The 24226-nt window shown below is 33.5% G+C and overlaps 1 protein-coding gene across 3 annotated transcripts; it reads right to left on the bottom strand.

The window, feature by feature from the left end:
* Nucleotides 1-4081: 4081 nt before the first annotated feature.
* LOC106052752 (ATP-binding cassette sub-family B member 6-like) lies at nucleotides 4082-23136 on the bottom strand. Of its 3 annotated transcripts, none has more exons than XM_056017134.1 (21): nucleotides 23079-23136; nucleotides 20753-20967; nucleotides 19857-19949; nucleotides 18388-18587; nucleotides 17937-18063; nucleotides 16596-16776; nucleotides 15967-16074; nucleotides 15208-15310; nucleotides 14743-14832; nucleotides 13962-14083; nucleotides 13580-13755; nucleotides 12641-12855; nucleotides 12017-12080; nucleotides 11099-11184; nucleotides 10827-10884; nucleotides 9458-9562; nucleotides 9279-9352; nucleotides 8605-8705; nucleotides 8107-8219; nucleotides 7465-7628; nucleotides 4082-6428 (listed from the first exon to the last, which is right to left on the bottom strand). In XM_056017134.1, the coding sequence occupies exons 2-21, from the start codon at nucleotides 20954-20956 to the stop codon at nucleotides 6302-6304; spliced, it is 2511 nt and encodes an 836-aa protein (XP_055873109.1). In that variant the 5' UTR covers nucleotides 20957-20967; nucleotides 23079-23136; the 3' UTR covers nucleotides 4082-6301. The 3 variants fall into 3 exon arrangements, with proteins under 3 accessions (XP_055873109.1, XP_055873036.1, XP_055873184.1); XM_056017061.1 differs by lacking the exon at nucleotides 23079-23136 and adding an exon at nucleotides 22776-22915; XM_056017209.1 differs by lacking the exon at nucleotides 23079-23136 and adding an exon at nucleotides 22471-22491.
* Nucleotides 23137-24226: the final 1090 nt, after the last annotated feature.

Here is a 24226-nt window from a genome sequence, read left to right on the forward strand (position 1 = left end):
TTGATCTAGGCCTAAAATCCCTAAACAGAGAGTGAAAACTTAAACAGACCACTCATGGAGGACAATATCACAAAGAGGACATTATGTCCTACTAAGCCGAACTTCTGGTAAACCTTTTCAAAGACGTTTTAAATCAGCCGCAACTTCACCAGATGATAAATTTGGTGTGTGTGTGTGAGAGAGAGAGAGAGGGGGGGGTGGGTGGAGATTAAAAAATAAAAATAGGTAGCACGTAAGGCCTACAGGGCCGGATTTAAGTAAGTGGAGATCCTGTGCAAGATTTTTCAGAAGCCTTTAAACCCTCTTACATTAACAAAATGACCTTAACCAATACACTAATCATAAGCATATAAAATTTTGAAGTAAGAAGAAGGTCCTGTAAATTTCATGCTGACATATCTTAACTTTTGAAAGTGATGCTTTGGTAATTTTGCCTTAAAATTTGTTACATTAAAGCGTTTGAAGTTGGAATAGAGCTAGATCTAGTTCCATATACTCTAGGACAAATTTGTACAAATGCTCCTTCTTCCGTAGTGAAGAATGGAATGGGTTGTCTGAGCTAGCCAGGAAAACCAGTGACTTGGCAGAATTTAAGTCATTAATTAACATTCGTGACTAGATTGACCTGGGCACACGCGTATGACGTAATCATCTTCGTATCTTTAAAGTGTTGTAAATCTATAACATTCGCTTAACCAGGATTCTTTCTCGGGGTTGGGTGGGTTAAAAAATGTTTCATTTTTTTATTTAACATTAAATAATTATTAAGAGAAAAACAATCACTCTGTATGCTGTATAAAGGATGTATCGACTTAAAAAAAAAAGCCTTTTTAATGTTTTTCTTGTTTATGTTTAATAAGCATTTTTAGGGTCAGGCTCTAAGCGGCCACGCAGTTTGCATTGTGTAATTCGTGGTCGAGAGGCTAAGCACGACTGGACGTAACTTTATGGCTATTATACCTATGAAGGGGGCTTGAGGTTCGACACCCGACTCGAGCAGAGTTGTGTTTACTGCAATGAGCACCTAAAGGCAGCACGGAAAACCTTCTCCCAGATACCATCCCCTCCCCCAACCGGTCCACAAATGAGATTGGATCATAGCGCTCTGAGAATGCTATAAGCATGAAAGTAGCGCAATATAAAAGCTGTGATTATTATTTATTTTTTTCGGCGCTAATAATTAGGTCCTTATCTATCCCCATCCATGCTACTGTTTTTGGAAACGCGCTTGAGTTGGGGTAGTGGAGTGATGACCGATAACAGATCCACCAAAATCACGCAGGAGTAGACCAATAAATGATAACAATCCTTACAAAAAAATAAGATTTTAAGGTCGACGTGTTTTATCTAGTATTTTCCTGGAAAGCGTATTGACTTATTATTAAACAACAAAAAGTAGGCCGAGAAACAAAAAAAAAACAAACAAACAAACTCATTGCACACAAACAAACGAAACAAAAAATAATAATAAAAAAATAAAAATAAAAATAAAAAATGAACAAAACATAAAAATACTTTAAAAAACAACAACAAAAAAGCTTATCTAAGGGGAAGATCTCCGCACTTAGGCCTACACATATATATTTCAATAATGTAGAATGTATTTCCATTATTCGATATCAAGCAAATTAATTAATTACAAATAATAATAATAAGGCTTGTCTTTGAGGAATGCAATATTTCCTGTGGCTACGCAGCCCCAGCTGCGACCAACATATTTTTCCACATCTAGCGCAGGCATTATTAGGGCCTAATTATTTGACTAATTTGTTAATTTATTCATGTTTTGTTAGGTACAATAAATAATTGTTTAAAGTTTCAACTTAATGGAGAATAGGGGTGGGAGAAATAACGAGTGCAATAATTTAAGGGGACCAAACCCTACATATTTAGCGATATCTGTGAATACTTATGGATTAATTTCCCTTGTTGCTATCCAACGAAATAATTAATAACCAGTTTTTAATTAGGCCTGCTTCTTCTCTCAGCTTTTTGTTGGCTCGGCGCTCTTTCGCCCTGGCCACTCTCCTTGCTTCGTATCTCGTGACTCCGACACTCACAGCTTCACGCAAGGAGAAGCGATCGAGAGCTAGTGCTTCCCAGCCGTGAATGTCGATATCGCACTCCTTGAAGGAGCTCTTAAGGGTGCTACAATCTCTACCGCGAACTAGTTCGGAAACACAAGCTCCAGGTAGATGAAAACTCTGTCAAACTTTTCAAGCGGCAAGCGACGTTTTGGAAATGGCCGTTTAGGCGCCAGGAGTTCTGTTGATGTTGTTAATGCACACGATTTTGTAAAAAAAACAAAAAACAACCCATATTTTCTAAGCGACAAAAAAAAAATCAAATAAAAAAATCACAGCTAACTGTAACAAGCGAGACCCGAGAACAAGAGGAATGGACATTGAAGGACGCCCCTTTGTCGATCCCATCAACTTCAGTTGATGCTTGCAGCCCGTGTAGAGAACAATTGTAGCCTACCCCCAGCCTGCACTTCCAAGCAAGTCTGTTGGTATCACATGCCAGCTTAGGTCAGGTCCCGGGTAGAGAACAATAGTAGTAACCTACCCCCAGCCTGCACTTCCAAGCAAGTCTGTTGGTATCACATGCCAGCTTAGGTCAGGTCCCGGGTAGAGAACAATGGTAGTAGCCTACCCCCAGCCTGCACTTCCAAGCAAGTCTGTTGGTATCACATGCCAGCTTAGGTCAGGTCCCACTACCGCCCCTGGGACCCACATGAGATGAAAAAAAAAAAATTAAAAACACTTTTTGAACAAGACAATAACGCTACTTCCTTTATAATTTACTCAACTTTTCAAGGAATGCTGAAATACACGAAGTCCAGTCCGTTAAGCTAATTATTTTCTCTTTCCTTAGCCAAATTATAGTTTTACAGGTGTGGACAGCCAGCTAGTTATTATTTTTTTTTATCAGCGATATAGGCCTACAATGAACTGCTTGTATGAAAATAGTTAAGCCGTTTTTTTAGATCGGGTCCACCCACCCAGGTTTTACAAGTTTCCACGAAGTTACGAATTGAATAGAGGTAATGTAATTAAACAAAAAAAACAACAACTTTCGACGGGTCAGACACTTTTACGTTCTTTTTCGACATTTCTGTCTCGCATTTTTAACCGACTATACTTTTTAAATGTCTCATTTGACACACTGTAGTGGTTTCGAAATATCCGCTTGTAGCAGGGAATCGTTGACGCTGTTAGTTTTTAATAGAGTGCATTTGATTTTATCAAATTATTATTATTGTTTGCTAAAATAATTTTATTTGTTGATAATACATTTTTGAAAGACTTGACGGAAAAAAATATTGTTTCTTTACATCGGAAAATAATTAGAGAAATGCTTATTCGTAGTTATAAGTCCTCCAGGCCTATAAATCCGGCACTGGGAAATTTTAATTTTACTCAAGACGGCAAAAGACGTGGAATCATGCTTTGTCCTGATTTAAAGTCCTACAGGACAGTTTGACAGAGAGAATGAACAAGAGACAGACATGAAAACATTCAGGTTTGAGAGTATCCAAAATCCCTATTGATAATATTTATTGTGCAAGTATCTCTAAAATCACTAACAAAATGAGCTTAACATATATTTTAGGGTTTACCTGTAAAACAATGTCCATTTCATTTCATGACCATACTCGAAGTGTGTAGATGAAATATTAGGTCATCTAGTATGTGTGACTGGCTGGACTTACTGACACAAATTTTGAACATAAGACTATCAGACAAAAACAACCAATAACATAAGATTAGCAAAGACATGTCAACAGATAAGAACAACCAAGAACATAAAATAAGAGAAATGTCAAAAGCCAACAACATAAGATTAGCATATAAATGCTAAGAGATAAGAACACAAGATTAACAGACAAATGCCAACAGACAAGAACATAAGATAAGCAGAGAAATGTCAACAGACAAGAACATAAGATTAGCAGACAAATGCCAACAGACAAGAACATTGGCTTTAGTATCAGACTGCCATAACATAATTTATATCTTCCACTAAGTCTGCACAGGTCCTCTTAAAATGCTAATACTGTTCAAATAAAAAAAAAAGGTTTTGACAGTCACATGGATTTTATTCCACATCTAATTACAGAAGAAATCATCAATCTCAAAATATCAATAGGGATTCAATATGCTTGGTCTAAGTCTCATTCAACAACAAATACATAAACAAATAAAATACGAACAATCTAAGTGGTTTGAGATTGTCTCATTGAACTAGTCCATTACAATACTTTTATAATAATCATGTTCATTTTTTTTTATCTCAGCATAAAGGATTACAGACCTGTTTCAATATGTCTACAATTTCGAATAAAACAGCAAACACATATACAGTACTTAAAAGCATTAACAGTCATTATAAACAAGTCTAAACATGTAACTAATTGTGTACAATGTTGAGTTTTATACATTTCTATTTTTAAATGAATAAAACTATTCAGGAGTAACTGTCAAAACCTCATTCTGATTATTACATTTGAGAGACAGAGATAAGAACTAAAAATGATTTTGGTTCTCACTGAATGCTCACTTGAAATGCATATTTATTTCTTAAAAAGATCAATTGTTTGTGCTTAAAATAATTTATTTATACATGCAGATATAAAGTTTATCCTTAAGACCTAGAGGTTATAAAGAAGTTGAATTAAAGTTCATTCATCTAAAAAATTCGTCACGTGTTAATTCACCCAATGCTAAAAATGAGTTGCACAAGAACTTCACCAATCAAACTAAACATTAGAAATTAAATTCATCAGCTGCAAAATGTATTGTGTGAAGAAATGGACCACGCTTCTTTTTTCCTTTTGATTCTCTACAGTTTTGATGAGTTTTATTTAGAAGTTGTTTTAAACTTAAGGGTTGACATGTTTTTAATTTATTTCTGGAAATATATCAAAACGTCAAATATCAGTCAGAAAAGTAAATTAGTTAAATTTAAAAAAAAAATTGTGATTAAAAAGTTGAACATATAATTTTAAGTGTCAGTTAAATTCAAAACAAAAAAAAAACTTTTCATTTTGTGCTATTTTGTACCATAAACATTACAACAATTTTATTAAAAAAAAAAAATCACTCATGAAAAAAATAAGGAAAACTCAATCCTGTCAGTGAGTTTTATTTGTGTGTTGGTTTTATTTTCTTTACGAATATGTTGAAAATGTTCTGTTAGAACGGTGTGGAAGTTTTTTTTGTTGAGATAACTCACAAATCTCAACAATATCTTAAGCTATTGTAATTCAAAAAGAGTGATGAACTTTCTTTTCTCAGAACATCATGCCAAAGCTGAAAGGTAAATAGTGCGATACAGGTCCAAGTTGCACAATAATGGAATCCCATCAGTCGAGATACAGAGAAACATAACCAGTTCAAGTAGTAACATAAAAACAAAAGCTGAGGATTTAATAATAGACAGCTTTGTAAATGTAAATTATGAGTGAGTCAGGTGTGAATGTACATTTTGTTTTTCTATTGTTACATTGTTTTGTTTGGTGTAATGCACAAATTGAAAGACAAATTTCCTAATGGACAATAAAGATTATTATTATTATTATTATTTAACAAAAACTCTAATGAAATTAATGTTCCTGGTGAACAGAAGTGATTTAAAATTAACTTAGAAGCAGGAAGTCTCAAAAGCAAGGTGCACAGTTTTCATCTTGACGCAGTGTGAGAGTAGGGACACACTTTTCCTCAACCACATAAATGCTGATCTAGAGAGTAGCTTCAGAATAAGTGGCTTTATCAAGATACACTCACTGATGTGCCATTAGTATAATTGAATGAATAAACTGTGATCTAATATATTTAATGGACTTTAAACATGTGGACTCATAACAACAATTTTTTTTTATGTGTACAGTCAGTTATGAACACATACTGACAAGATCATTCTTATATATTACATTTCAAGTAATGATAATATTTGAATTTACTGATATCAACAAATCTAAAAAAATATTTTACACGCCCAAAAAATAATAAGGACAAATAAATTTCAATCTCCTTCCGTCCATACACTTTTTCAATGGCAAAATCATTCCCTGATTCAATTCAAAAACAGCATGCGACTTCCGAAACAAACTAATGCAGTATTTGCCAATCAAGCAAATATACCTTAAATAAATAATAAATATGTGAAGAAGCTTTATGAAACTATTACTCACACAATAAAAATTCAGTATTTAAAAAAAAAAATTCATTTCTAGTCAACAAACCGAATTCAGAAACTTGGGTATAAAGTCAATAACTCTAATGATTAAGTGATTCTTTCAAGAGTTATCTGCAGTTGTAGTTCCATTGCCAGATGTGTTATTCTCAGTCTCCTGGCCTTGTTTGACTAACTGCTGCCTCCACATCTCTGCATACACACCATCCATGTCCAGCAAATCCTGATGTCTATATACAAAAAAAATCATATAAATACCTTGTGATTTTCAATCACAAAAAAAAATTGAAGAAAAAAACCCCATTGCAATGCAATTAATAAAAGCCAATAAACTCAGATTGTTTTGCATGTACAGTTGACTTGTAATAGTCCAACTGTTATGGGAACCTGGGTGTGCCGGATTACCAAAAATGTTGGATTACCTAAGGTTAGCTGTACTTCAAAGTATTTAGCCCTATATGTCATAAAAATTATATTTATGATGTACACTCATAAGATCTTCTCCTAGACTTTCAATAGTGTAAAATAAACAATTGATTAAAGTGTTCTTCTCTTGATGTGGTCTTCAATGGATTTCACAAAAATGTTCTATTTTCTACCTATTGTTCATAATCTCATAAATGGTAGGTTGTAAGATGCCATAAATGAAAATAATTGCAGAGTGAGATTCACCACGATAAGACCTCTTAATCATTTCCCAGTTTTCTGGAAGAGATAACGTTTTATGCTTACGTTTGATAATTTTTTCACCACCATACAAGATGTAACAAAACTTCAACACTACAAACTACGGCAAGTCTAATAGTAATCACAGAAAAATAATATAGAACCTATCACCGCTTAACACAACAAGAAGTACATGAGAAGAAGTGAGAATTGCGTGTCAAAACATACATTTGCAGCATTATTGCCATGTGTCTGAATAAAAAGTTACATACTAATAGGGTTCAACTGAATTATATTTTAAAAGAATGTTATTTTTAGACCACTGACAGCAAATGTAACAGCATGGTTGAATGGTTGACGCCTAACAAGAAAAGACAAATAATTATTTTACTTAAAATATAATGGGACACATATTGATGAGCTGATCTTATAAATTACAAAAATATCAGCTGAGCTGTATTATTTTTTAAAAAGCAAATTTTTGTGTGTGAGAACCATGATAACTACTCTGTCAATCTCATCTTCTGACGTCTGTATAATTCAAACAAATATGTCACAAAAGCGGCACTTCCATTTTGTTAAAAGAAATAATTGACTTACGTCCCCATCTCTTTGATTTCTCCCTCATCCAAGACAATGATCTGGTGAGAATGTATTATGGTGGACAGTCTGTGAGCGACAATTATAGTCGTTCTGTTCTCGCACACTCGTGCCAGAGAGGACTGGATACTGCGTTCCGTTTTAGTATCCAAAGCTGATGTTGCCTTGAAAAGTAATTTCATTAAATTATCATTCAAAATGATAGCAATTTAAATCCATTGAGATTATACACTATTATATAAAAAAAAAACTAAATAAAACAATTGTTGATTTATAATAATATTGTAAAGATAAAATAAGAAAAATATATTAAATATACCGCAGTATATCTTGACAAAAGAACAATTAACATGCATATATGTAACCCTGCCGGACCAAGTAAAGCAAAGAATGTTTGGGCCATGAGACCTTCATCCACTACAAAACAAACAAAAAGACAAACAATTAACACAAAAATAGGCTTAAGTTAACTTTTCTGTCCGATGTTATTCTTTATTGAGGCAGAAAAGGAATTTTTTTGTCTTTGTTTGGTCTGGCAGGTTTGCATATATTTTCTATACAATGGTTCATCCCTGCTGCAGTAAATATTTGTTTTTCAGCCCTTGACCAAAACATGTATGATATGTTCGAAAAAAAACTAACTTCATCGAGAAGAACAATGGCAGGTGCTTTTAGTAGAGTTCTTGCGATAGCCACACGCTGCTTCTCGCCACCACTCAACTTTAGACCTCTCTCTCCAACCACAGTCTCATACTCTACAAAAAGAAAATACAAAGCAACCAACATTAACATGAGAGGGTAATTAGCATTTTAATTTTTTTACAATTGGTTTTTATATAGGGCATCTTTCAAGCTTATAGCATGCTCAGTCTGCTATGGTTAAATCTCTTTTGTGGACAGGTGGGGGGAGGGTATCTGGGAGAAGGTTTCTGAGCTGCCTTTAGCTGCTCAGCAAATACAACTCTGCCCCAGTCAGGATTTGAACTCAAGCTCCCTTGTTAGGTGGCCAAGCCATAGTCAAGTAGTTCTGACCTCTCAGCCACACACACACACAAAAAAAGCATTTGATAGATATCATTGAAGTATAGTTTGACTAAGTAAACACTAAGTAGAGCTTGATAAATTAGTGTATAAACTTACTTTTGGGGAAGGTTAATATCCTGTCGTGTATCTCTGCAGCCCTAGCAGCATCTTCAACCTCAGTATCCGTAGCTGTAATTTTACCATAACGTATGTTGTACCTGGACAAACCAAGTGAGACAAATGAGTGGACACTGACTAGACATGTAAAACCTAATGTTAAAGTCCTGAGATACTGAATTTTTTACTGCTATAATTCAATTGAGTGGTACAAAAAAAAATTTAGAATGCAGAAGATGGAAGTACTTGGCCATGTACTCATAAAACACATAGATACCATTCTTTAGACAAGATTGCGTTGAGATAGAAACCATAAGCCAGAAGGATAACTTTTGAAAAGTAATACCAAAAAAGTTCCTCATAGTATCAAAGATATGATAAGACAAGATAATGTTCTTTTATCTTTAGATTTATAGACACTGTTTTCACTAATGAGTGATAATTATATTCAATTAAAAACAGTAGGAGAAATAATCTTTTTGCTGTTTACAAACTTAATAAACTGACACATTGAAACTAATTGATAGGGTAAAGAAATAGAGATTTCAGTAATGCTTAGACAAATGTCAGAGTTGGAAACTGAAATACTATCCACAGTTGTCTCAGCTTATATCACAATTGACTAACAGAGTTGTCTTTCTTTATATCCCCGTTTAATAAATCTGATGACTCACCTTATATCACTATTAAATAACACTGTGTCTTGTGGCACTACTCCTATGCTCTTACGCAGAGACTTTTGAGTTATCTATTAGAATGAAATCGTGATTATTCTACAATGTTAACATCAACATCAATTTAATTTAAAAGTATTCACATTTTAATGAACAGAATATTCATTAAATTTACTGACCTGTGAAATATCTTGTCCATCTATCAATATGGTTCCAGAATTAACATCATAGAATCGGAAAAGTAAACGCACAATAGTACTTTTTCCACAGCCAGTGTGACCAACCTGAAGGACAGTGTACATAAGTTAGTTAACAACCAGAGGTCAGTAGAAAATAAACATTACGTAGGCCAAGCAGAAGACAGCGTAGGCCAAGCAGAAGACAGCGTAGGCCAAGCAGAAGACAGCGTTCAATAAAGTTTATGTGAATAATATTTTTATGACCAAATGAGCAATTTGGTGAAGGAGCTTTGTGATCAATCAGAGAACAGTATAAAAAAAAGGGATTAACTCAAGTATACCAACATTGTTAATTAAAATGGTAATGAAATTAGGTGTGCTTATGACTTTCTGATCAGTGTAAAGGCATTATGTAAGATGCCTAATCTGGGTCTGTAGAGTTTGTGCTGATCAAAAGATTGATTGATTGTTTCTGTCCGTGTATTATTACTCTGATTTTTTTTAGAGACATATACAATAAAGTAAATCAACAGGCATAGATCAAATATAAATGTTTAATTCAGAACAGGAACTGTCTAGTCTCAGTCACTATAATAAAGATGTTGCTCCTATGAAAGCCTAGCCTCAACTGTCTATATATCTATATCTAAGCTACATTCTCGCTTTGAATAAATGTCACTATTGCGCGTACACTAGGAGTCACCTAGAGCACGTCTCTACACATGGACCTACTGGAAGTAATGGCATGAATTATCCACGTTAATATTACCCATAATATGGTCATAGGTCATGTAGAAGGGACTGGCATTTTCTGTGATTTAATGACAGGCCTTGAATGACAGTTTAATACAGGCCGGTACTGTGAAGAGTGAAGCAGTAAAAGTCTTGGATGAGACAGAGAGACTAATAGAGTTTAGTACAGCATTACATTTATCTTTAGTGAAACATTTGTAGTCAGTGCATAGTGTTGCTGATTGTATAGTATTGGCTGAGGATTTATTAGTTATTAAAGTATCACTGTATTTTGTAGCCTGAATCATCAAATTCTTGAGCTGTTTATGGTGTTTATGTTGTGCAGTGTTTGCAGAGAGCCTGATTAGTGAATTGTTACACTATGGTTAATGTTGTTTGTTATATTAATCCTGAACTCCCAGAGTTAAATGAAACGTGAAAGTGATTAAGCACAATATTTAAGTAGGGATGTAGTGTTGAAGTATACTGACTGCTTCAAATGCAACCAATACATAAACAGTTTTATATAATAGAAAATAAGACCAACATAAACAATAAATCTTAAGTTAAACTAATAAAAAACAATTCTAAAATATTAACTAAACAAAATGTTTTCATATTTGAGTAAACAACTTACAAGAGCATAGGTGTGACCAGCTGGCACAGTAAAAGAAATGTTCTTCAAAATAGCTTTGCTGTGAAGAAAATATCAAGTGAAATTATATGGGGAAAAAAAAAAAGGAAGCACTACTGAAATAAAAAATCTGGATTATATATATATATATATATAACTCTAGCCTAAATATTAATTTCCAGTAAACATAACAGTTATGATTCTAACTGAAAAGATATTTTAAATTCATATTATGGTTATAATGTCATTTTAAAAATTTGAAAATTTATTTTTACCTGGGTTCATAACTGAAACAAACATTTTTAAACTGTATTTGTGCTCCGTGTAAAGAGATATCTTTGGCACCAGGAACATCTTTAATCTAGTCATTGAAATAAAATGTTAAAGATGTAGACATAGTCACAAGACAGTTCAACTAATGACAACACAAAGAGAACACTCAGAAAATCTTAAGCATAAAGACACCACCATAAGACACCATAACAATAAATACTAAAAACCTAAAATCTCACTACAATACTATTAGAGGCGCTGTGGCTGAGCAGTAAAGCGCTTGGCTTCTGAACCTGGGTTCGAATCCTGGTCAAGACTGGGAGTTTAAATTTCTGGATCTTTGGGCGCCTTCGAGTCCACCCAGCTCTAATGGGTACCTGACATTAGTCGAGGAAAAGTAAAGGCGGTTGGTCGTTGTGCTGGCCGTATGACACCCTCATTAAACATGGGCCATAGAAACAGATGACCTTCACATCATCTGTCCCATAGATCTCAAGGTCTGAAAGGGGAACTTTACTTTACTTACAATATTAATACATACTGAGATATTGAATGAATTTTTTACTGCTAGAATGTTCCCAACACATTTTTTCAAAACTACTAACTTACTAACTATCTGCAGCTGAATAGCTTTAGCTAACATAAGAAACAGGCTAAGTTACTTAAAATAGTCTATCTGTATGTTGTTACTACTTAATGCTGAAAAACAAATACGATTAAGTGATAACCATTATTTAGAATACTAAAACAAGATTGCATTGAAATAAAGGTTTTCAAGCAATTAAGAGGACATCATTCTATTAATTTCGCCCAACAATAGTAGAAAAAGGCGAATGAATAATTATTTTGCACAAATAAATATTTAAATGGACGATAAAAACGCTAAAAACCAAAAAACAATATAATTAATGTTGAGTTACCTCCTTTTGTTCTCCTAAAAGTTCAAACATATTTTCCATATCAATAAAAGATTGTTGAATCATTCTGTGGGATTGGAAAAGCATAATTTTAAATGACATTGAAAAACTGTAGCGTACCAATAGATAAAAACAAACATTAATTCAACTGTGATGCCAAAGATAACCTGTATAAAAACATTCAGCGAATGACTTTGTGATTTATGGAGGTAGATGAACTTGTTTAATGGCCTATGGTTTACAAGGGTGTCATATGGCCAGCACAACAACCCAATGGCTTTACTTCCCTGATGTATGCCAAATACCCATTAGAGTTGGGTAGACTTAGGGGCATCCACAAAAAAAAACAACAGAAAATTTAAAAATCCTGGTCTTCACCAGGGTTCAAACTTGAGACCCTATGGTTTGTAAGCCAAGCACTTTGCCACTCATCCACAATGCCCCATAGACATCCTACAATATCTCCGACTATTTAAAAAAAATATAGTTAGATAAAAGTAAAGATAGTCTACGCTGCCATCTATGCCTACAACAGAATTTAATGAAAATAAAAAACATCAGGCTCATAACTTACACTACACTGCTCAGAGTCATCACATCCTATGTTTAATTAATGTACTACATTACCTGTAATAGGTGCCAAGCCAGTTCAATGGTACATATAGCTGGGTAATGTATGTACCAAACAGAACATAGTCTCCCACTGTCAGGTGCAGGTCATTGACTCCATGCACTACAGCCCAAGCACACAACAAGGATCCAGCAGCCAAGCCGACTGTATTGATAAGATTCTGTACTGAGTTTAATAAACTGAGAGAAGCATTGGAATGCCATTCTGCCACCTGATAATGAGCAACAGGAAAGTTTGGAGTAAAGTAAAAATATTTTTAAACAAAAAAACAACAACAAATGTTAAGGAATACAATATAATCCTTTTAACTCTTTCTCTCCGTAATTATTTTCCTCGTTTTCATAGTATTAATCATTTTGCTCATTTGTATTTCACTATCCTGTTATGATTTAACTTCAATAACTTTTTTGTTTATTATCAGAATATGTTATATTTGGTATTGAATTATAGGAGAACACAACACAAATTTAAAGTTTTTAAATCAAAAACCAATTTAGTTTAATGGGGATCAAATCAACATTGGAATCGTCATTTAGGAGAGAAAGAGTTAATCAAAGCTTTCAATGTTTAAGTATTTTGACTTGAAAGAATGCCAGAGAACAGAGGAGCAAAGATTGTCCACTGGCTAAAAACCAAAAGGCAGGAGCCCTTAAGGCAGACCATGAGTACGATGGCTTGATGATGTAGAGGCAGATCTACAACAGTCTGGGCATGGAGACGTAAAGCACAGGATTGACCAAAATGGAAAGATGTGCTAGAGCAGGCCAGGGCCTTCCACTGGGATGGATGGATGACTCTAATGTGCTCTTTAAAATGATTGTGTTAACATTTTAAATTGTTAATTTTGAAATTTACAGCTTTATCCTTGTCAACTTCATTATCTACAATAGTTTAATATTCATTTCCTACATTGATTGACCAAATTCAAATCTCACCTGATATTCAAGGATAGCTTTCCGATACCGTTCAGTCTCCCAATCAGAGGCTTCATAATATTTAACTGTCTCGAAATTCAGCAGTGAGTCAACGGCTTTGGCATTGGCCTCGTTGTCTTTCTGGTTCATTAATCTTCTGAACTTTGTCCTCCATTCGGTTACAATTATAGTCGCAGCTTTTTAATCAATAAAAGAATTTATATATAGAGAAATTATTAAACACTTCCCCCCCACTCAAGAAAAAAAGAAATTACAGTAGTAAAACAATAAACCCACATTGAGGTGTCAATAATATCTAAAGCTATGATAATTTATTCAGCTAAGTTTTTACCCACATCAAAACTAAAAATGTTATCAGTATAAAGTAAGAACTATCACTGACCTAGATATAACGCCATGCTAATAAAGACTATTAGTCCGAAAAGGTAGTTGAAAAATGTTATAAAATACACAATGGCTATAATGATGTCTGCTATAGTTGGAAAAATCTGGAACACCAGGTAACTGAAAATAAAAGATTCAACAAAAATTACATTAAACACTATTCAAAATCAATATTGTAGGTGCACAAGCATGAACTGTGTCAAACTGTGCACTCAAGAATTGGTTTGTTCAGTCACACCAAATCCTGCCTGGAATCAAGGAATAAACGAAACCAGTGATTCATTTGGGCACATTCATTATCGAGACAGAAGAACCTTATTTATAAACTAAGAACAAAATTTTGAGTCAATAAATTAGGAAAAAAAAAGTAATTTATTCACTACAACATCTAGACCACCATAAAAACTCTAAACACTTAGTGGTCATACAACTGATGGACCAGTTGTAAAGTGGAAGCTTCAGAATTTTGTATGATGGTTTTGATCTCGGAGCCTGCTTACTGCTATCCCTTGCCATCCCGCAGAGATTGGTATTAGGATATTAAAATCTTTATCTCTGAAGGATTGCCCGAAGCTTATAATACAAACAAAACAAAATGCAAACTGTATAATCAACAATGAATGTTAAATAATTAATGTTATAATGTTCCATAATGCACCAGTAAAAAAAATCTGTTATACTGACTCACAGTAATTTAATAAGTACCATTTAGTAAAGTAAGAAATAAATGGTTAAAAATCAACCAGCAACATAAGGTTATGTCTAGAAATTCGCTGTACCTCAGCAGACTGTTAATACTATTTGTCCCTCTGTCAACAACTCTCAACACTTCACCAGTTTTGCGTCCAAGATGCCAGCGCAGGGATAAACTGGAGAGAGAACAGTTGCACAACAAAATTAATACATTTTCATAACATGTCAATACGACAAGAGATTATCTCCTAAATGGTCTGTGTGAGATGTGAAAAAAAAATGATGAAACAGATTACCTCAGTGGCTTGTATTGAGTGGCTTGTATATTGAATGGCTTGTATATTGAGTGGCTTGTATTGAGTGGCTTGTATTGTGTGGCTCATATAGAGTGGCTTGTATTGAGTGGCTTGTATTGAGCATCTTGTATTGAGTGGCTTGTATTGAGAGGCTTGTATTGAGAGACTTGTATTGAGAGGCTTGTATTGAGTGGCTTGTATTGAGAGACTTGTATTGAGAGGCTTGTATTGAGTGGCTTGTATTGAGTGGCTTACCCATGTAAATGTGAGAAGAGTTTGATCTGGATGGCCTGTGTTGTATACTGTTGCACTTTGATCCACAATAAACTTCTGGTATCATTCAACAGTCCAGATGTTCCTAGAATTCAAAAAAGAAAGGCCTTAGTTTAGTGCTTCAAATAAAAACTATTTTTTAAAATGAATTTTTAAATAAATGTATTTGTAAAAACAAAATTCATGGCTAATCATAACCTGCTCTCTGCTAACATTGGACAACATGAGACAACTAACTCAAGAACTTGACAACTTTAACATAATATGTGTGGTCTTTTATTAAATGCGTGAAAAAAAACACATAATACTGTACAAATGGTAGTGCAAAAAACAGACTGTATAAACACTGTATTGTTTTGATGAACTGATACTGAAGTCAACTGTCTTCTGTTCAACTGGCCTCTCTTAATATAGGGTCTCTGAGAGATTCTGGAAAACGATCAAACACCATGAACTTGTTGACAGTACTTTGTAGATGATCACATTCATCTCACAGAAAATCTACTAGCGCATGGAGTGCTCTAACCAGTAATTTCCTGAAGGGTTGGCCCTTGTCTTTTGTGCTTGACAACTTAACTAGCAGTAGCCTGGCCTGTGTAACATCTGTTGGTAGTTCAGGCACAAATCTACCCTACCCCTGTCAACATTTCATTTACAACAATCTACTACAATTTACTATGGAAACCAACTTCTAACTACAGCTAGGTTCATGAACAATGGGCGATGGAAAGGCTGACTTACCTGTGCCTCCACCTTTCAGAAAGATTAAGGTAATAAAGATCAATATATAGTCCCATCGATACTCCATCACTTCACCTGGTTTGCTGGGATCATAAGCCAAACTGTTAACTGCAACAAAGTCAAATAATTATTGATCAACTAGAACTAAAGAGAATAGAAAATCTACTAGCCACAGTAGTAATCACTAGCAGAAGATGAAGATGACTGGCATAAGTAGTCAGAATGAAGCAAATAGTATTGAGATGCACAAGGCACGAAAAAACAAGAAAGAACAATGGGCCAACAGAAGAAGAACTAAAGGAAGGTGGCCTCAAGTTCAAAGGTTAATGCTGGAGACAGCTTGAAACAGTTCTGTTTATAAACTAGCTTATAAAATATTAAATTTCTAAGTAAAAAAAAAAAGGTACTGATATTTTAAGATAAGATGGTTTTATTCGACCAAATAAATGGAAATTTTGGTTTGACTCTAAAATGAACACAATTTCTCAATTAATTCACTTGATCAAAAATAACATTTTCATTTAAGCAATAATTTTTTTAGATAAATGAATGAGAAAAGTGCAGTCACTGTCTATGAATAAAAAACAACTTAAAACAATTTACCTTTGATCAGTGTCTTAGTAACTTACCTATTAATTTGCTATAAATTGGAACAAAAACATTAACAGCTCTTCCAACAGCTAGAAGAATTATGCAGATGCCTACAGTCACCTGGAGTAGAAGATTGCCCTTGGGCCAAACGTACGGCAGCATCATTTTCATCTTGACAAGAACATTGCGCCAAGTAGACACATTCTGAGAGTTAGCTGACTAAAAACATGAAAATTAAATCACACAATATAATAGATCCATGCTGTCTAAATGAATAGTATATCACACAATAAAATAGATCCATTCTATCTAAATGAATTATAAATCACAAAAGGGCAATTCCAAACCCCCCCCCCTCCCAAAAAAAAAACAAAAAAAAAACAACAACTGGGCAGTAATAAGTTATACTTTCAAAGAATTTGTATTCTGCTCCAGGTAAGTCCACTGAAGTAGAAAATTATATAGTTTTTTAAGCAATTTTTTTTTAGAATATTGACATAAGCTAGATTTTTTTGCATGTTTAACAATATTTTGGGAGGAGGTGATTAGGAGCAGGGCCAGCCCTAACTATTGCGGGACCCTATGCAAACCGGAGGGGGGGGGGGGGGGGGACGCCAGAAAATAAATCTGTCTTTGCTTTATATATTCATTCTTTACTAAGTACAAAATCATGACCAAATTAGCTTTACTTTATGAGTCTTACTTGTAGCGAAGTCATACAGTTTATCTTCAAAATTCTGTTTCCTACATAGATCATGCTCAAAAGCAATAGCAAGTATTGCCAAATTTTTCAATCTGTCTTTGCTTTATATTCATTCTTTACTAAGTACAAAATCATGATCAAATTAACTTTACTTTATGAGTCTTACTTGTAGCGAAGTCATACAGTTTATCTTCAAAATTCTGTTTCCTACATAGATCTTTCTCAAAAGCAATAGCAAGTATTGCCAAATTGTTCAATCTATCTTCGTGAATTGTTGACATCAAGTAATTGAATGACATCCCAATATGACATATTTGTCTATTTTTCAGACTTCAGGAGATTTTCATGACCCAGTGGAAATTCAGGAGGCCTATGGTTTAATTTAATTATATACACCTAAAATTAGCCCAGGCCTATGAAATAGGCCTATGAAAGTGCAGGGCCCACTGCGCCCCCATAGGTTGCAGTGGCCTAGGACCGGCCCTTATTAGGAGTGGGAGCAACACTTTTATTTAGCCAAGCCAGGTAACCACTTTACCTAAGCCTTCGCCCCAAATACCTTTTTTTCTCATATATTGCAGAACTTTTCAAGGAAATTTACTTAATGGACGTTTACATTTTATTTCCACAAAACCTTTTTAAGAACTCTGAAGTATAATGCTTCACATCAACTGACCTCTTGGTCTGTTATAGTGTTGTACCCTGTTCTGCGAACACTTGGTCCTATAAACCCCAGAATTAACAAACTGGTGATAAGGAAATATCTTAAAATGAAAAATGCAAGCTCTAGTTGATCAGAGGGTCTGAAAAGAGAAATGATCATGAATAAAAAAACATTTTCCTTTATTTATATTTATAGATGCAACCATGTTTTTTTTAAATGAATTTATTTATTTATAATAATTAACAAAATTACCATTATTTTTCTCAATTATAGGTATGTGGTTCATATGGAAGCTCTTCTTTAGAGTAAAAAAATAAAGAAGAGTGCAGCACTTTAGGTGGCTATGCAGACTGTGAATTACATATTTTGCCACATTGAATGCAGACCACACCACTTTTTTTTAGGGATGATAGCATTATATACAGAGGTTTGAGCTTATTGCTCAGCTTAAAAATAGACTTACCCATCTAGCTGCCACCACCATTCAGGACTATTCCAGGACAAAAACATGAGCGTCTCTCTGATGAAGACCAGCACATAAAACAGCAGGAGGACGATGCCCTGTCCTCTGGTGGGCAATGTGGGCAGCATGCTGCGTTTCTCCATGGCCAATAACCACCAAGACACAATGTAGGCAGAGATTATTGCGCATGCAACTAGAACCTACAAATCAGTATATAAATTGACAAAAAAAAAATGTAATAAAACAATTATGAAGAAGTATAATTATACTTTGAAACAACTAAAACAAAGTAACTAGTTTATCCAACCAGGCAATCTCCTGACACTGACTGGGCTGAATGAAAGTTAATTTGCTTGGATTTTTAAGTTCAACAAAAATTAATCAAAGAAATTATTACGTGAAAAAAAAATGTTTTGGGATTTATGCTCAAAAAAAAGTTTACCAAATATTTGTCAAAATTTTTTAAAGAAAAGATGACAAAAAAGAATGCATATTCTTTTCAATCAAAGTTTTAAAACAGATCATTAAGAAATTTAATCAATAACATTTTAAAGCCTATAAATTTCCATAACATTGTCAAATTTTATCTAGACAATAATGAATCTTTTCATAATTTTCACTGATAAAATAAATGAACTTCTAATGACTGGTCTTCAGCAACTTAGCATTAGAGTTCCTAGACTTAATAAAGCATAAATGATAGGGATGATTAACTTTGCAGTTAAAAACAGTTGCTATTTGAATTTCTCTGGCCTAATGCAAAATACGATCCAGCAATGATGACTTGTTCTTGTTAAACAAACAAACAAGGAGACCCAATCAAACCTTCCAAGAAAACACTTAAACTATTATAAAATGAAAACTGACTCTTTAGCTTTATTTAAGAATATTGCTATTAACCTTAATATCCAGTGTATTGGTGCTTTAAAGAGCTTAAGTAATAACTTGATAATATAAATGTATACACTATCACTTGGATAGAAAAACAAAACTAGTTTACTAATAAAATAATTAGTAGATTAGAGATTATTAGGATTAAAAGGCTTTAGCCTATTCATCATACTCATTACCCCAAACTTACACAAGTCCATAAGTGTTTAATATTTTAATTTTAGATAATTTTTTTTTCTAGAGTTTCAAGTATAAAAGAATTGTGGATTCTACCTCTAAGGATAACAGCTATAGATTATCAGTACCAAATTCAATTATTATGAGTATTCACCAAAATTCTTTAAGATTAATGCCCTTAGACCTTCCTGAGTCAACACATTACTATTATCTCAGTACTGATTCTGACAATGCTTTTTCTTTTTTTTTCCAATTAAACCTTAATTCCTATTTTTAGTTCAAAATTTTGTATAAAGTTAACAGATATCAGTCGCATGTTTTCAATTTTTCTTTTTTTTTTTTTTTACCTTTAGCTACTAATAAAGTAGTTGTGCATTTTAATTGTGCCAGACCAAACTTACCTGGTAGCCCAACAGTGATCTGCCTCTCAAATAAACGTCAGAGAGAATCATATGTGCCAGAGCCTCTAACATAAGCAAGACTGTGAACACTTTCTAAGGAGAACGAAAAAATACACAAAAGTTACACAATGTCACATATCATTTGTCAGACATTTTAATTATTTTATTTCATTTAATTATTTAAAATATAGCTCGGGTCGAGGTCGAGCTGCAGACCCAGCAGACCTAATTAGCCGGGGTTTTCTCTGGAATTCCCGACCATGCACCCATTGTATGATAGAGAATTTCTGATTGGTTAGAGATGTTACCTAAAGATTAAATATCGTGGTTTTGATTGGAAGGAGGACTGCAAGAGGTGTGGCTATCCAATGAGCTGAAAAGAAATTGAAATAATTCCCCAGTCTCGAGCCGATTCTCATACTGTGTAGATTGTTTAATATCCAGTAGAAATCTTTTGATCGTGATAGAATGACACCTTTTACTCAAGTATTAAAGATCATTTGACCGTGACACACAACTTTCAAGTTTTTCATTAATTTAAAGACAAGGCAAAATATTTTGATAAGCTCTGCAATGTTGCTTCCTCATTGAAATAGGTGGAAATAACAGATTAATATTTCTAACATAAAAGCCATCCATCCATCCATTCCAGTGGCACTACAGCCCATGGAGGGTATGCTTCAACACATCCCTCCATTCAGATCTCTCCTGGGCCAGATATTAAAAGATTGATTGACATGTGGGAATATTTCAGGGTTACTTTAGTTTATCAACTACACATGTAGGTTTCAGTGGCAGAGTGGTGAAGTGCTAAAATGCTGAGTCGAAGTTTATGAGTTCAAATCCAGATACAATCTGTTAATCTTGATTTTATGATGTATGTAAAAATTACTTACTTGCATAGTGTATCCTCTTGAGTTAGAGATGTTTCTTTTATCAACAAGAATGGCATATTTACTATACATCACACACTGTAGGATGCCAGTGAGGAACACAAAACCAAAGACAATAACAGATGTTACTGTTTCATAAAAACAACGATTGATTCCTTTGTCAATCCATGCGCTGGAGAGGTCGGTCCCATTTTTGCAGAACAACATTTTTTACAGTTCTATAAATAAAAATTAATAATTATATATATATAATTCTCTTCATGGCTCAAGAGTTTGGACACCAAGTAATGGAAAGATCACTCTTTTATTTCTGCAAGTCAGTTACCCCACATAATTTTAGAGGCGAAAAAAAAAAAACGGGGGGGGGGGGGGGGGGAAAATAAGTAGTATTCACCTGTCACTAAATAGCAGGGCGGACTTAAAACCACGGTGACCAAGAAGTCATGGAAAGAGAACAAGTAATCTACTATGTATTCACCCATCACTAAATAGCAGGGTCAGACTTTACCATTGTGGGGCCCTATGGGAAACAGATTTCACGGGGCCAAGTTTGGGTAGGGATACGGATAATAAGTGAAAATTAAGAGTTTGTATTAGAAAATAAATTTGTCTTTGCATTTTATTCATTCTTTACTAAGTACAGAATTAAATTTATGAGCCTTGCGTGTAGCGAAGTCATACAGTATATCATAAAAATTCTATTTCCTAAATAGACCACGCTCAATAGCAAGAATTATCAAATGTTTCAATCTATCTATGAGAATTGACATTTGATTAAGATGTGGTGGTTGAATGGTAGGTACTTTCTTTCCAAACCAAGGAGTTTTAATTTGAATCTTTCTGGAAGTGGCCTTCCAAAATTCTTCAGTTTAGGGGTATTACTAAGCTCGTCAAGTTCAAAGCAACTTACATTGGTTAGTAAAACAAAAATAATTTTTACCTCATTTTCACACATATAACCGTGGGTTATACAAGTTTTTTACAAATAAATTTTACTCATAAATATAGCATAACTATGGACAAGCTGGTGGGTCTTTATACCTCCATTGGTTTGCTGTGTGGTTGTGAAATGTATATTGGAAAGCTTTACGAACATCTATCTCCTTATAAAAAGCTTCCACTACTATCAGATAACAAGGTCAATGACTTTCCATTTAAACAACATACTACAGATACAACCATAGGCTCGTATTTTAAACGTGTTTTGCACATATTAGAACAATAAATGGAGCACGATAGTATCTCGCGGGACAGAATTCTGATGAGCAACAACTTTATATACTGGCAGTTTATGGCAAGTCATGCTTTGCACATACAGGGTATATAAGGGTGATGGTTGTATGATTTAAATATTATTTTGCAATTTGTGCAGGATATATATGCAAGTGCTGATTATATGCATATATGCAAGGTATAAATGTGCAAAAATACAGTAGTCATTGTGCTTGACACCTTTGTCTGGTAAATAAGTGACTTTTAGTCATAGCCTTCTCTTTCAAAGGACCACAATGTCCAAAGCCCTTCATACTATAATTAAACTAAATCTATAGCATTGTAGAGTATAGTAGATAGATAGATCTAGTCATTCGAGTGTTTTCAGACAGATATACAAAATTCTTAGATAACATGAAAAAAGAAATCTGCCTCTACTCTCAGCCTCGTATTAGAATCTATATAATAATAATGTACTAAATCTATGTTACTACTAATCTAAATTCTACCATCTAGAAAACTAGAATACTATTATAGAATTCCTAGAATAGATCTATACACTTTATACATTCAATATAGATACATCAAAACTAGTAGAGACGAGTCACTAGTAGATCAGTATATGTAACAATAAAATATGCCATGTCATTTTGCGGTACCTGACTGAACTGCAAACTTGAAACTAAAAGTAACCCCTCCAACTCCTCGAGGAGTATTGATTTAATTTAGAAAAGAAAAATAGATGGACAATGATGAAAATTAAATGCTTGCTGACTACCAAGACTGCATTTCCTATATTAATAATATATATTACCCTGGAGCATCGAGTGTGTAATAAAACGCCGCAGGCCACTTGATAAGTTATGAAACTCAAGGTTTGTTATTTAAATTGTCAATGTCGTTTCTTTTCTTCGTCAGGTTTTTAATTCCTAAAATAGCTCCAAGTAAGTAAGAACGGCTATTAGTATTAGTCTACTCATAGTCTACGACTCTACTACATAGATAGAAGTGGTCTGCTATGTCTACTATTATGAAAATTGTAATGAAGAAGACAGACGAAATAATTTTAAATTCATTTAGATTTTCTAGGCATCATTATTCAGATTAATAGTCATACCTTAGTTCCAATGTTTTAGGCTAAAAAAAATTTTTTTTAGACTTTTCAAATATAATAGATAGTTTTTAATACAAAATCTAAATGTAAAAAAACAAGAGAATAATAGCAAATCCTTTTTGAAAAAAAAAACAAAACAAAAAACAAAACAGAAACAAATCGTATCTAAGAACTCCCCACTTACAACATCTTTCAATAATGTAGAAGTTATTTTCCTTATTCAATATGAAGCAAATGATTTTTTTTGCCAATTATTAATTGACTAATAGCTTAATTTGTTAATTGATTCATGTTTTGTTAGGTACAATAAATAATTGTTTATAGTTTCAGCTTGATCCAAGAATGGGTGTGGGAGAAAAAATTAGTACAATTATGTAAGGGGACTACACATACATATTTAGCAATATCCCTGAATACCTAAGGATTAATTTTTCTTGTTGGTATCAAGCACAAAAATTAATTACCAGTAATTACTTGACCAATTGTTATTTTGTTTTATCGCTTCATGTTGTCTTTGCCAATGAATAATTGTGCAAAGTTATAACTTGATCCGAGAATGGGAAGTGGGATAAATAATGTGCACAAACTTTTTACCATGCAGATAGAAAGACAGAGTAAAAACCAAAGAAATAATAATCAATTTTTAGGGAAAGAAGGAAAATTACATTGTCTCTGTAGCTGAAGAGAACATTGAAATAGTGAAAAATTTTAAATACCTTCGTACTATCTTAGACAATAAATTAAATTTTTCTGCAACAAAGATTATGATACCTAAGAAAAATGTCTTCCTTTAGTGTTAGTTACAATCAAATCATTAAACAAAATTCTGATATAAAAATTGCATATATAACTTTTTGAGTGAATCACAAATTGTAAGACAAATTTCATTATTGATAATAAAGATTATTATTATTACTATTATTATTTTCTAAAGTCTAATCTAAATAGTAGCATATTTCATAACCCAGCAAGGATTGTAAGTTTATTTTTCATAATTCTTATATCACACTCACAATTTTGTCATAGTAACAAATGTGAATAACTTAATATGATAATTATTCCTTTGAGCTGTAATTTCACACTTCAATTCACAAAGAGTGATATCACATTTTATTTAAATATCAAAAAGATCACATCATCATTTATTATCA

The sequence above is a fragment of the Biomphalaria glabrata genome, chromosome 1 (genome assembly GCF_947242115.1).
Source record: "Biomphalaria glabrata chromosome 1, xgBioGlab47.1, whole genome shotgun sequence".
NCBI lineage: Eukaryota > Metazoa > Mollusca > Gastropoda > Planorbidae > Biomphalaria > Biomphalaria glabrata.